This window comes from Ascidiella aspersa, chromosome 3 (genome assembly GCF_963924565.1).
Source record: "Ascidiella aspersa chromosome 3, kaAscAspe10.2, whole genome shotgun sequence".
Lineage (NCBI taxonomy): Eukaryota > Metazoa > Chordata > Ascidiacea > Phlebobranchia > Ascidiidae > Ascidiella > Ascidiella aspersa.
In genome coordinates this window covers 25,849,129-25,863,067 of record NC_139449.1, presented here as the reverse complement: position 1 = coordinate 25,863,067, position 13,939 = coordinate 25,849,129, and the positions used below count along the sequence as shown (strand labels likewise).

General features: G+C 35.4%; 1 protein-coding gene across 4 annotated transcripts in view; it reads right to left on the bottom strand.

Moving 5' to 3' along the window:
• The window catches only part of LOC146161153 (adenylate cyclase type 9-like), a 31,588-nt gene extending 19,475 nt beyond the window's left edge, over nucleotides 1-12,113 (bottom strand). The window contains exons 1-16 of one of the 4 annotated variants that reach the window (XM_083386080.1): nucleotides 11,873-12,113; nucleotides 11,520-11,628; nucleotides 11,207-11,374; nucleotides 10,238-10,454; nucleotides 9,841-10,002; nucleotides 7,584-7,834; nucleotides 7,329-7,486; nucleotides 7,130-7,207; nucleotides 6,858-6,973; nucleotides 6,441-6,597; nucleotides 6,065-6,174; nucleotides 5,699-5,737; nucleotides 4,267-4,314; nucleotides 3,328-3,426; nucleotides 1,797-1,912; nucleotides 739-898 (exon numbers count right to left, since the gene is read on the bottom strand). In XM_083386080.1, the coding sequence (XP_083242206.1) occupies nucleotides 739-898; nucleotides 1,797-1,912; nucleotides 3,328-3,426; nucleotides 4,267-4,314; nucleotides 5,699-5,737; nucleotides 6,065-6,174; nucleotides 6,441-6,597; nucleotides 6,858-6,973; nucleotides 7,130-7,207; nucleotides 7,329-7,486; nucleotides 7,584-7,834; nucleotides 9,841-10,002; nucleotides 10,238-10,454; nucleotides 11,207-11,374; nucleotides 11,520-11,628; nucleotides 11,873-12,011 (2,127 nt within the window). In that variant the 5' untranslated portion in view covers nucleotides 12,012-12,113. The remainder of the gene's footprint in view (nucleotides 1-738; nucleotides 899-1,796; nucleotides 1,913-3,327; nucleotides 3,427-4,266; nucleotides 4,315-5,698; nucleotides 5,738-6,064; nucleotides 6,175-6,440; nucleotides 6,598-6,857; nucleotides 6,974-7,129; nucleotides 7,208-7,328; nucleotides 7,487-7,583; nucleotides 7,835-9,840; nucleotides 10,003-10,237; nucleotides 10,455-11,206; nucleotides 11,375-11,519; nucleotides 11,629-11,872) is intronic. The other 3 variants (XM_083386082.1, XM_083386081.1, XM_083386083.1) reach the window with 3 other exon arrangements.
• Nucleotides 12,114-13,939: the final 1,826 nt, after the last annotated feature.

Sequence of the window (13,939 nt, the reverse complement as noted above, 5' to 3'; positions counted from 1 at the left end):
CACTCCCGTTAAATTGGTGTTGGAGAAACACTAATGTATAATTTATGATATGTTGTTAAATTTAGACGGAGTTTTAGAAATGTTGAGCTTGTCAAATTGCTTTACAGGTCTCGCTTTAACTGTGTGGATACCAGCACTCCCTGCGTAAATACAAGTTGTTCTACAAGGCTATCGCGTTCGCACTACGGATGTTTACGTGTACCCGATCTGTTTGTTTTGATTAATGAACAACAATGCGCAAGTGCTACTGAAAAACGTGTCGGTTCCCGCCCAAGAAGTGCGCGTGCCTATTATCGCGCGTATACACCTTTAAGTGGTGTCTTAAAAGCGGGGTACCGTTTTTGTTTTCTGAAAGCAAATCAACCTTAAACTTTACTCTTTGTACCTCAAATGTAAAAAAGAATAAGCCTGAAAATAAACCAAATAAGCCTGAAAGGGCAGCCACGAGATTTAAGCTTATTTTCGCTAGTTGGATATACTCACCAAATCGGCACGCCTTTTTATAAACGGCAAGCAAATATAAATCTAGAATTTGCAATTTTTTATTGAGATTATTAAAGAATAAAACCCATCCTGCCTATAAACAAACCAATCGCGCATAATGGGATGCTGAGGTGACACCAGGCAAGGATTTCGAAGAAAACTTGCGACAATTTTGCCCGTTAATGCTATTTCGCAATATCGCAGCTAACTAACGTCACCGATCCCTTGTAGAAAATCCCATCAACACCAACTCACCACGAAGATTCTGTAGCGTGCCGATACACACATTTCAATGGGAAGGTCCGACCTGGTCTCGAGCTCACAACTTCCCTGGTAGGATTGTTCCAGGGACGAATTGGCGAAGCCTATGGTCACGTGATCGACGTCGCTGTTGTCGTAGAACTCGAGCACTTCCCTGAAGCAACATACACGTACAGTAGAAGGAGTGTGAAGTGGGTGGGAGGGAGGGTTCGCTGGGGCATATGGTACCATCCGAAAAATGAGGAGCGGACAGCGCGTGGGCATAACGACCAGGGATATATTGTGGGGAATTTTCCTTTGTTGGAAGTCGGCATAAAGTGACTGGACTCTTTGAAAGTATTCCACTCGGTTCGCCTTGGACGGTTGTGAGGCCGTAGTCTGGCGTTGTAAGTAAAGCATGGTTACAGCCATTTAACTTTTTTTTACCCAGGCCCAAATGTTGAACACCAGTTACTGTTTAGATCTAAATCGGAGCTCGCAGATACCTACATAATCAAAACTAACCAAAAGTTACAACGCGATATATTTTATACAGTTTTTCGCCAAATATAATTTTTAGTATGTGAAAGCCGCGTTCGGGTGCCTTAGAAATACGTAAGAAACACAACAGCGGCAAGTGAGTCTTTAAATTATGTAGTAGTGTATTGGTTCACGACTGCGCGTTCGCACACAGGTTGTACAAGCGACAACTAAACAAGATTGGATGCATAGGCGTAGCCAGGGGGGGCACATGGGCCAAGCCTCCCTCCCAAAAAATATAAATATTTTACTCTTAAAAATTTGTTTGTAGCATTTTTGATCAGTACCACTACAGTCGATCACAGGCATGCCACACCTTCAATTGTCAATGACAAAGGCTAAACAAAAAAGTTCAATTTTACAGGCGGCCATATTTAAAGGTAAATTCCACGGCGCGCCAGCAGAATTGGAAATGTTGACATTTCGAACACATGGTGATGGCCTAAACTCAGGCGCAAAAAATGATGTGTGTGTGTGTCGTTTAGCAGGCGGTCGAAACGAAATAAAGAATATTTTTAACGATAGAGACGCACTCATATTTTCCCATGTCGTCGACCACCTTCTTGTCCTCGAGTTCGCGCATTCGCGAAAGGGCACCGGGCTGGGCGAAAGGGCTGGTGTGCTGTTCCAGGTACTCCATCAGCTGATCCTGCGAGTAACACACAAGAGAGGCTTTCAGTAATCGTCGGCTGTTGTGCTGGTTCACGCGCGAGTTGGCCTCGAACCTCTAGGTCTTGATTTAAACTCTGAAGGGCCGCCGGTAACTGTTTTAAATTGCGGTGACAGCGCCAGTAGGGAAAGTTGCAAATGTTTTCATATTAAACAGGTAAAGACCCTATTTAACCTGGGCCACGCCGCGTCTAGTCATAAAAAAAACTAGATTTGCAATTTTTGCTTGCTGCTTGCGCTTGACGTGGCAATTGTCAACTTTTGAGCCACCCTGTACAGAGCGGTGTCGCATATTAACGGCATGAAACCAGGCAGGAGATATGGGAATACATATCGACTTAACGGCGCCTTTAACCCTTCTAAACGTAATCGAGGAGTTTTAGGGTGTCGTTGTAAATACGCTCCAGACATACATTGGTATGTGGGCAATTTTGCTTAGTTATTTATAACCTTCGCAGTATGCAATAAAAACGGATTATCCGTGTGCGTAAGACAAGACAGACGCATTTGTTTTAACGGGAAAGTTGGCCAAAAGCGCTGCAATTGTTGCAATATATTTAGGCCAGAAATTGATTCCGATCACTCTTTATGTTAAGTCAGTCCAATCCCATTGTGCATTAAAAAGCACGCGTATAACCGTGCTTTCACCAGAACTATTTATATATAGCTGATACCGTCTGACGCCCAGCAACTCAAGACCCTGATACACTGTATCGAGTTGTGTGGATCGTTATGCAACGGCGAATGCTCGAAACCGGCAAATGCGTGAATAATTTAGACGAAAGGCCGACGCGGCCAAACGAAATTGGAAATCTGGCCGAAGAGCACTTTACTTCGCAAAGGACATTTCTTTCTCATCGAAAACTAATTGATGGGCGACGTAGGCAAATTGACAACGAGGGTCGCTACTGTGAAAGAAACACGCCAAGCGTGAAAACACCCAACTTCGTTTTTTCTGTAAAATCCATACCTTAATGAGTTACGCGCATAGAAAGTCTCAGGTGGACTCAGTGCGTGGTTTTAACGAAACGCATAAACGTATATACCAGCGCATTAATATAGAGCGCTGATCGATTTATGCAAAGCGGAGATTCCTAAACTTGGTTCGCACAACGGGTTTAAACGGCGGCAACTAACAACAACTTTACACATAGTGTTATATCCAAATAAATCGTACTTTCTAGCTTGCGATAAGCAATTTTCAAAACATCAAATCGAAATCATCTTAAATTAAAAGTTAATGAAACAAATCCGTGCGGTAGCAAAAAACGAGACATCCAAAAGTAAAAGTTCACAATTTTTTTGGGTAAATTAAAAAGGGGCACAAACTCAAAAAATTGCTTTAAATTAAAAAATACTTAAATAACAAATAGTTCGGTGTTCGGCGGCATGCACCTGTTTAATCATGTATGCCAGCGAATTCTGGCTGGTGGACATGTTGCTACCATCCTGCAAGTTGTTTGCCCCGCCATGTTCGAGGTGACTTTTTCTCTTCTGAAATTTAAATCGGCTTGAGAACAGAACAAAGGGTTAAGAAGCCAAATAAATTTACCAAAACGGAGAAGACATTTTTCGAAGTGGTAAAGTAAATCGCATTTTAGCGGCAGAATTGGTGAGCAAACTGATACGATCCAAAAAAAAAAATCAAACAAAACTTGTTAATTCGGCCAAAAAGGGGAAAAGAAAATAAGTCATTGACGAGTACAGGCATTCATCAGCCTACAGCGTTACAAACTCGAACGTGAGTTAAACGCCAAAAAAAATCGAAGGCATTGAATTAGAAGAAACATAATATCCACTGGTACACAGCTAGTCATATTTATATCAGAGATTGTAATGTAGCATTACATTATATAACAAACATAACAGAAAGAGGCGGTGGTGCTCGAATGGACATGCAAGCAAAATGTAATTACGTGGAAGCTAACAGAAAAACATGCCCTAGGAAATTTTATCACCCAAAGTCATGCGCATGCTGAGAACATATTGTGCATGAATAGCGTTAAAATGTCAATAAAATAAATGAAACAATGATGCATACTGTTACATGATGCTAGTTGCGTTAGAAAATCAAAAATGGTAGGACGGCATAAGTGCAGTCCTATTTTGCCTTGTAAAACTTTGTCATTGTGAGCCGCCCATTACAATTGCAATTGACCAATACAAACTATGGCTGTTGTTACATCTATCTACTATCACGCAAGACAATTTATTACAACGGTGATAAAAACATATGAAAAATTATAAACCATTAGGATTTGAGAAGCCAATCAACCATGACACCCTGGGCTTATTTTTTGTTACATCACAATGGCTTAGAATGACAACACCTACCTTGGAGGATAAAAGCGGTTCGGTGGAAGGTACGTTGTTGCTGTACACCTTTAATCATTCACACAACACATAGAGATTGTAAGACACAAAACAACAATAAGATGAACTTTTAGAAAAATATCGTAAAGGAAAGTTTTCAAAAGTTTTTGGTACTTTTAGAATTAAAAATGGCAACAGATAAAGGTTTACGCTTAGCAAAGCCTAATGGACGATATGGAGTGAAATTAGTAACAAACTGGAAACATAGATGGAGTTTCGATATAACACGATGCTATGCTTTCATGGTTAATGAAAACATAAAATGCAAATGAGGTTATAAAAAGGTAAGACTAAAGCGAACTCGATCTAATACGGATAAAATTGTTATATTTAATTAACCTAAGCCACAATAAAAAAGTGGACAGAAAAAATGGCTTTTTTACAGGAAATATACAGTTAAAATAATTTGATTAAACATAGTATAAAAAGCGGTTAATATATATATATATATATATATATATTATATATATATGACTGCTGGACATTTGTAAAACCAAACTGTTATGCTATTTACCAGGTGCAAAACACATAAACTTAAGACTAAAAATACACACACAGTTTAACAGTGTATTATGTTTGTCAACAGCTCTGTTACATTACACAAACAGAAATGCAACAGGCAGTTTGTTTGTGCACACCAGAAGCACCAAAAAGTGGAACACATTTTTCACACCCACACCAACAGCTGGCAACAGTTGCTGGTCAAAAGTTGAGGTTAGGCATTCAGTTAGCAGGTTTAATTCCCGAAGTGTTAAAACCAGCACTGCAATCAATGTTCATAGAGAACAGAAACTGTATACAAATTTGATGAGGAGTAGGCAATTTTACAAAAAACTAAAAAAACAAGCTCTATTATGCCCAGTGTAAAACCAATACATGTGTTTAAAATAATAAGGGCATATAACAGAAGTCAAGCTGCATTATAAATCATTGGCTATTTGAAGGACAAATGATTTTCTTGCTTTTTATTTTTTTTTAAAACTTAGTTTCTTAGGTTGTCTATCTTAAAATTACTGTGAAAAATGCATAACGTATTACTTACATTCAATTTATCTCACTGTTTACATTTTCTCTATTTGATATTGAAATTCACATTGTTAAGTTAGCTAAACATGCAATTCTTCACGTATTCAAATTTTTTTTGAAAATTCACAGAGAAAACTTTTCCTAACTTATTAAACGGTTCATTGGGTCATTATGTCATTCTCAAGAAAAAGAAGGAAACAAAGCAGAGAGCCTATGTTGTTGCAGGCAAAAACTGTGCGCTATTTGTACTGATAAATACTGAATGTGTTAAGTTGTTACAACACAAAGTCACTGTAAACTGGCAATGAGATAGAGATAAGTACATATCGGACAAAGTCAATAATTACTGGGCAGTTGGGATGCTTACCTTTGATCTCTGTTTCTCCAGTTTTATTGGAGTTCCAACCTTAAACATAATTACAGGGCGAGAATTACATTTAAAGCTGATTAGTAAATCATCAATCAATCAATGAACCAAAAACATCAGTTCCAAATTTAGCACTGTTAGTTTGGATTCAAACAAAACAGAATTTGGATCTAAAAAAACAGGACAACAAGCAAACAATTTTCGGAAACAAAAGTGTGCATTAAAGAATAACCAATTCTTAACATAAAACAGACATTTCTTTCTCATACAAGCTTGATTATATTAGTATAATGCTTGGTTTGGTATTTAAAGGTAATATCAGTGCTTTGTACATTATTGAAAGAAAGTTTAAGTGGCCTGACATACATTGTTTTCAGAATTTCCATCAAGAGTAGTGGAATTATTTGTGTGGGTCGTGTCCTCAGCGTTTGGTTTGTCTTTTCGTGCCACTATCAGGTATGTAGTTCCAGTTTTGTCTAAACAATTAAAAAAGTATACAATGGTGTACTACATATTACTTTGTATGTTAAGATGATTTAAAAAAAATCCTACACCTAATATAGTAAAATATCTGGAGTAAAGAACCAAACCAAAATCATTAGGGCTAAGAGTAAAGTTTAATTATATAGGTTATTCGTCAAAATATAGGGAGCACAAACAAACATAAATTTATAGCTACATTCATCTGGGAAAGAATTTTTCATTCCTATTTGGAGCTAAAGAATATTAAATTTGGAATTACTTTTGAAGTTCTCATTTCTTGTTTCAAGTTTGCTGTCTTCCACCTCATAGGAATCTCCCAGAAAATCAAGGGTCTGCTGTGAGATGTGAATTCGTCCTGGAATTCCCCATTGCTCCATTCCATTTGCCAACGACACATCATTTGACCACACATCAAACTAGAAAGAAACAGGGTTTTAAAATTGGGACACAAAAATTAGCAGCATATTCCAGTGCATTGCTTTTGTTTTATAGGTGTACCTATTTCCAGACTAGCCTATTGCAAAACTGTTTACATTTTCACAAAGTTACTGCTAAAACAACAAATCATAAATATGTTTTTGAATTAGTATTATCACCAAGCGTAAAGCAATCTTGTTTGGCAACATAAATTGCTGAAACAACTGCTGTCAAAATGAGTTACTATAAGCAAATTTACCTTGCGTCGTTTTAGTCCTACAATACCACAAAGAACATAGCCTGTATGAATTCCAACCCTCATGTTAACATTTGTGTTGTTCTGGATGCAGAATTCTTTAATGGCAACTATCATCCCTGGATAAAAATTAGACAGTTATGGCAAATGTGCTTAAAATAATTTATATGAACAGGGAGCATATACAAAAAGCCTGCAGGTAGTCTTAACCAAGAAATCAATAAATTATAAAAAAACAAATAAAAATAGGAAATTTTTTCTTATAAAAAACTTGCCTAATCCCATCTCCACACAACACTTTGCATGATCTGCATTTTCGATTGGGCAACCAGCCACACAATAATAGCAGTCACCTGCAAATAAAGTTTTTTTCAACATTGTTAAGATACTTATTTTAAATATTATATACTTGTTTACTTATTTGTTAGCAAGCATGCTTGAAACATGTTAGAATTGTCAACCTTGACAACCTACCCAGTGTGCTGATTTTTTCACATCCAGTTTCTTCACAAAGTTTGTCAAATCTGCCAAATAAGTCATTGAGAAGACCAACAAGTTCAGCAGCCGTTTTGTTGGTGCTCATTTGTGTAAAACCGACAATGTCAGCATATAAGATCGAAACATTGTTCATTCTAAAAATAAAAGCAACATTGCTGCACTTTTGCTTTTTAAATTTCACACAGCGGTGAATTGCATTGGGGTAATTCACCACAAGTAAAAAAATCCTACCGCTTCATTGTAAATGAACGGAAGTGGGGTTTCTCTTCGACAACTTGCTTTCTTTTTCCATTTTTGTTCCACCACTTTAATTTTAAGCCTTTGCTCGGGGCCTCTTGAAGTTTTTGCTTATTTTTAAGTTCTGATTTCTCGTTTTCCTCCAGTTCTCTTGCAACAGAAATCGGCATCACGGTGCTAATCATCATGTCCTTGAACTGAACTTTCTTTTCTTTTGCGTGTATGGATTTTACAAGTTCCAAAACCTAGAAAATGAAGAAGATGTTAATTCTCGTCAGGTACTTTATTTGCGTAATTTTATTCTTATGTATGTTAGCATGAAGGATGGGTTGTTAATGGTAATAAACTAAATAAACACATAAATTTCTTGCATCATATTGTTTTTATGTAAACCCGTAACTATGAAATGCAAAAAGCATTACTAAGTTAACTAAGGCAGGTCAAAAGTCAAATTACAAAGCACTGATTAAAAATTTATGAAGAAATTAAAGATTGGTTTCAAATAGAAACTTTGTAACCCGTCTTTTTATGCTGAGTATTTCCTATTGCTTTTACAATATTCTTACAGAAAACATAATTTACAAAAACAACAAAAAAATAATGTACCATAACTTTTCCATAAAGACACTTTACGGTTTGCTAACTTTAACTGTATAATTTTTCTCTGTTAACATGTCACAACCTGTGTTTATTATATTATGTCTAAACTAATAGATAGTTCTAAGACATATACATTTTGGTCTTATTACCTTTTGTACAAATAAAAAAGCAACTAAATGCAAACAGAATAGCAAAGGCTGTTTGGTGAAACAACCGGTTAATCCCAAAACCTGAGGTTAAAAATAGACATCAGCAAAACCTCATAAATTGCATTAAACCTGTTGTTTCTAGACCTTTGACACCTCAGGCAAAAATTATGAGCGACTCATACTACAGTGATCAGACGATTTTGATGACAAATCACTTGCCCTTAATACAGAAATATTTGACTTGCTACAACAAACATGTGAGTTTTAAACTAGCCAAGTTAAGGTTACAGGCATTCCAGGGAGTGCTTAACACAACAGACTTCAAGAGATTTTGAGGCCTATTCATGTATTGCGTCTGGTAATTGGAAAAGTTGGCTAAAAGTCATTGTTGCTTTTGCACAAACAAAACAAACATATTATTTTATTGAATGACTTTAATAGATCTGGCTTTACGCTATTGATTTACCAATATTAGTTTTACAACAAATGTGAAACTATGTTGGTTACACTTAAAAGTTTAAACAGGTTGGTAAATAGGTTGCATAAGATAACAAAATCCAATGCATAACATTTACAATACAATAAATATTTGAATAGTAATGTAATATATATATATGTGACAAACTAGACAGCCAAGATATTGCTGACAGAAAGCTGAAAAATTGCCAATATCAGACATGTAAGAATACCTTAGATAAAAAAGTCTAACTAATTCCCAGCACAGAACAGTCACACATTGGGTTTACATTGGGTCATGGGTTCCAAACCATATAAACTGAAGCCTTTTAATTTAATGCATATAACATAACAGCACAATGGGAAAGTCTCTTGCCATTTAAATCACTTGACTAAAAATTGCATCTACAACGAATGTGCATTTTGTGTATTTTAAGTTTGGTGTTTTATGTTTAAAATGGGGTGCATTATAATACAAAAGCAAATTTTATTTAAACACTTTCTTTAATATTAGTCTCAGGCTTAAAGTATGATGGCGGTGGGTATTTTAAAGTGACTGCTATTAGGTACAAATTAAAAATTTACTAAAATAAACATAGTGGTTAATGCACCAATAGCCATTATTGGGAGGTGATGGGTTACACTTATGCCTTTGCATTTTACCTGACCTTCATCAGTCAGCTAATGGAGCCATTTAGGAAGGTAGTTAGTTAATTGACAAAGTGTACTGTATATATTGCATCTGCATGCAGTGGATTAGGTGTGCAGGAAATCCAGGCACTAGCTTTAATGGAATTGGATAGTAGAGCACAACACACCCACTCATGCGTCACACAAACATTAAAAGGAAGTCTGGCATTATGTGATGTTAAAACTTTATTTGAACACCAGGCCAAAATTCTGCATGATGGCCGGTCAATATATTATATACATGTAATGCACAACTATTAAACAAATTTATAAAACTCATGTCATAATACACATAGATAAGTATATATATTTATCAGATCAGGTTAATGAACAGGTAAAATCATATTTTTATTTACCTTTCCAAATGTGCTGTACCTCAGGATTTGAATGTTAAGAAGGGCATGCAGGCCGACAATGTGTATAGCAATGAGCAAACACAAACGCCCAATAACACTCTGAGGTGGGGTGAAAGGGGAACCCAAAATGATGAATTGATACTGTCCGACATGTAAGAGTACCTGCACATAATGAACTTATTTAAGATAATTATTACCTGGTAAACAATGTAACATTATATTTGACAAACATGAAAACTCAGAATATATATACAAAAAGTTAAACAGTAACAGATTTGGTAAAAGTTGTATTAAGTATCAAAACTTATGATGAACAAGTGTCATGTGTTTCCCTTGCTAGTCACATACAGTCATACAAACACATTCAAATATATAACATTTTTCTGACATACAGCACCTCATGAATGATTGTAAAGATTACTGCAACAAGAAAAGTGACTGGAACGGGCAACGGTGAAATGATGTAAGTCAAAAGAATGATTTCCGCAGCGATAACAAAACTGCCAGCACTGGACATCACCTCACGGGTGAAATACGCTGCTAGCAGCCCACTGATCATCAAAAGACAGATCAAAAGTAAGGCAACATGAATTGTGTATTTTTGATGAAATTTTCTAAAACCAAAAAAAAATATTACTCAATTTAAAAAAAAATATGCAAGTCAAGTGACAACAAGCTTGCTGTTACTGCTAATAGATTTGAGTTATTTGCACAAAAATCATTGAAAAAAAAACATTGTTTATTTGTTGGATGCAAGAGCAGTTCTTCACCAAACTGAAATATATGATGTGCTCATTCCAATGCAATTCTGCAGAGGTCAGATGTTGATCTTATATAATGTAAAATTAAACATACTTGGACACACGTTGCAGTTAATACCCTAATGGCATCGATGTGTGTGTGTAATTGGATGAAAATTCTTTAAATTAGAGATTAATTTATTAAAAGAAAGGGCAGAGTAAAATAGAAAAATGAACAGATTTTAGCTATACAAGCCTACACTATACTTAATAAAAATAACAGGACTTCCATTTCTAGACAAGCTATAATATAAGCTGAAAGTTTAGGCTAGTGGTTTTCTTTGGTGTGCAACAAGAAACTAAAATATTAACAGTGGCTAAAAAAGGTGGTTTTGATATATATTTAGATACATAATATTGTCTTCAACTTTAAACTAGGTGTCAGTACACATCACATCAATTTATGATAATTTATAGAAACATTGTTTCAACCAAAAGGTTGTTTCAACCAAACATTTTTTTTGTGATTTAATATTCCCTTTAAACCAGATCCTCAGTGAAAAAATGATGCTGGGTCATTTAGCTGTTGTTGGATTAGATATTCTACTTCTATTTTAGGTACTTACTGTTTTGTGAAAATTAACAGGACAAGGCATATCACTGCCAAAACAATAGCCCATATTGCACCTGCAAGCCACCCATTCACTGCTGAGGTGTTTAGCAAAGACAAATTGTACACAGTCCAGGTGATGCAAGACAGGCATATAAAAAGCAGCGACTGTTGAAATAGCGCTCTGAAATAAACACACTTCATTTAAGTTAAATAAGCGGTTGTTGTACAAAATAAACATTTTTGCCTGCATTATTTTGTTTATTTACAGTAATGAATTAATGATACTATACATTCAGTAAATATATTGTTTTTTAATTGACACTTACCGAACTTGAAGTAAACTTGACTTTAAATATTGTGTTTGCAGTAGTTTGGAATCAAAACTGGGATTCCACCATTTCTTAGAGGACCTTTCAAACATCTTGGGTTGAGTACCTTAAAAAATAAATTAAAAAAAAAAAAAACTTCTTATTGTGAAAATATAAAAAGGACAATACAAATAGGAAAAGGCTATTTTCATGGATCGCCCAGGGAGCTTACTTCAACATTAGCACTTCTATCAATAGGCTAACTTGTAGCCTAACCCAAATATTGTGTGTTGATTTTATAATTGTGTTAAGATTCTAGAGACCAGCGCCAAATATTATAGTGGCAATACAAACAATGGTAACATATATACCCTTTTTGAAAGACGTGGCATTTTTGTCATTTGCTTGCTTTTCATTGTCATGTGAGTTTCTGCCATTCTCGTCACAATGTATACTGACATTTGGTGTTGGTGAATTAGGCTTATACTCCACTGTCGTGTTTTTCGACATTATAATTGCATTCCGAAAATCTGAGTTACATTATCGTTGGAGTCCTTAGCATTGGTGACGGCAATTCAGTTTTACCACCATAAGCAACCTAAAAACTTTGTAAAAGCATTCTCAAAAATACATAAAAAATAGATATAAAATTACAGTTTTCGGAGGACATTAGGAAAAGTATCCCATATCAAATTAGGATTTTATATAATTTTAAGTACTCAGTCAACTTAAAAAACACACTATATATCACTTTCGGTTAAAATGCAACTGTAAACATAATGCAATTTCAAAACAAACTTATTATTATGAAATAACAGGTTGTGCTGAACTTGAAAGTAAACTACTAAACTATCTTAATTCTAGGCGATAACATTTTATAGCAACTCCTAGCCTTAATACGCAGGGAGAAAGTGAATGTATGTCACTCTAATCAGCGCAAATTACTGTCATTGTCATTAGCTAACTTATCAACAGGTGCGATCTTTGCAAACTGTAAACACCATTTTTTCCCATAGACACTGAAGTGCGAAAAAATTTCCCTTTAGCCGCAACTTGCACCCCTAGCGGATATTTGACAAATTATTTCCCTTCAAAATATACATTCTGGGCATATCGTGTTTTCTCTTTTGTACTTTTTTATTAGAACAAACTACTCTTTAGACAAGTTATATTTATGAAGAAGTGTTGTTGCACATTGTGCTTACATGCAAACGAAAAAGTTTATTACACGCTTTTGGGGGAAACCGATTGTTGTAAAATACCGAAATATTGCTAATTCGGTTTTAATCAAATATCGCTTGTTTGATTTTAATCATTCCCCCCAAATAAATGCTTAGATGTCATTTTGTTAGACATTTAAGGCAGTGTAGCCCCTCATCACAAAGGTTGTTCCATCTGAACAGCTATTTTTTTCGCATCCCTCTACTCGGGAGTGTTCGGTAGGCCTATGGGATTCGGCAATCTTTTTTGCATTGTGATCGGCTTAAAACTAATATTTTACTACGGACGGCAAAAAACAACAACGTCAAAAATGGAAATTTAGTACAACTTTGATTCTATGAGAATGATTGTCTTTTTTGCCGCAAAAACATCTTAAAGTTCTTTATAAGAAAACATACAGTGATGTCTTCAAAAAGCCTAAAATAATTTCAATATGAAAAGTACGAACGTCAAGCCGAAACCTGATAAAGTATAGAAATACGGATCGGTAACGAACTCCTTGTGGATCTTAGTATCATACTTATAAAACGTAACTAACAAAAAGAAAGCTTCAAACAACATAAGCAGCATGCTAGTCCCCACATTTAGGCTTAGTATAAATAGCTGAAACCCAAAGCCCTTCTAAGGTGTAGTTTTAGATTAGTCGAACAATAACTATAATCTCAAATACTGTGTATTAAACCAGGGGTCGGCAACCTTTTTGGCCCTGCGGACCGGTTTGAAACTTAAAATTTTCCGCGGACCGGCTTTAAAAAACAACAAATGTTCAGTAAAGGTAGTTGATTAAAATATTTTTTCAATGAGCTAATTAAAATGCATACGCTTGTGTCTAATACTTTCCTGCCTGAACATCAAAATAATAAATCGTTTTTTCAATGCATCTCATATGGTCACAGCACACTGGTTTAAACGAAAATTAATCTGTTTTGAATAGAAAACTGCAATTAGTTGATTTTGACTTATTTCTTAGTTTTTAAGCATTTTACGTACGGTTTGGGTTTTGAATTTTAAACTGGCAACCCTGCTACGGACCGGTAACGAACTCCTCGCGGACCGGTGGTTGCCGACCACTGTATTAAACAATAAAAAACTAGCAGGTTTTTTTTTTTTTATTCTTGAATTTACTTTTTTTTGCACGTTGAAAGCTCAATCTTGTATTTCGCTAAGGTAGTTTTTTATTCGGTTCTGTTTTGAGCAATTTCGTTTTATTAATTCAA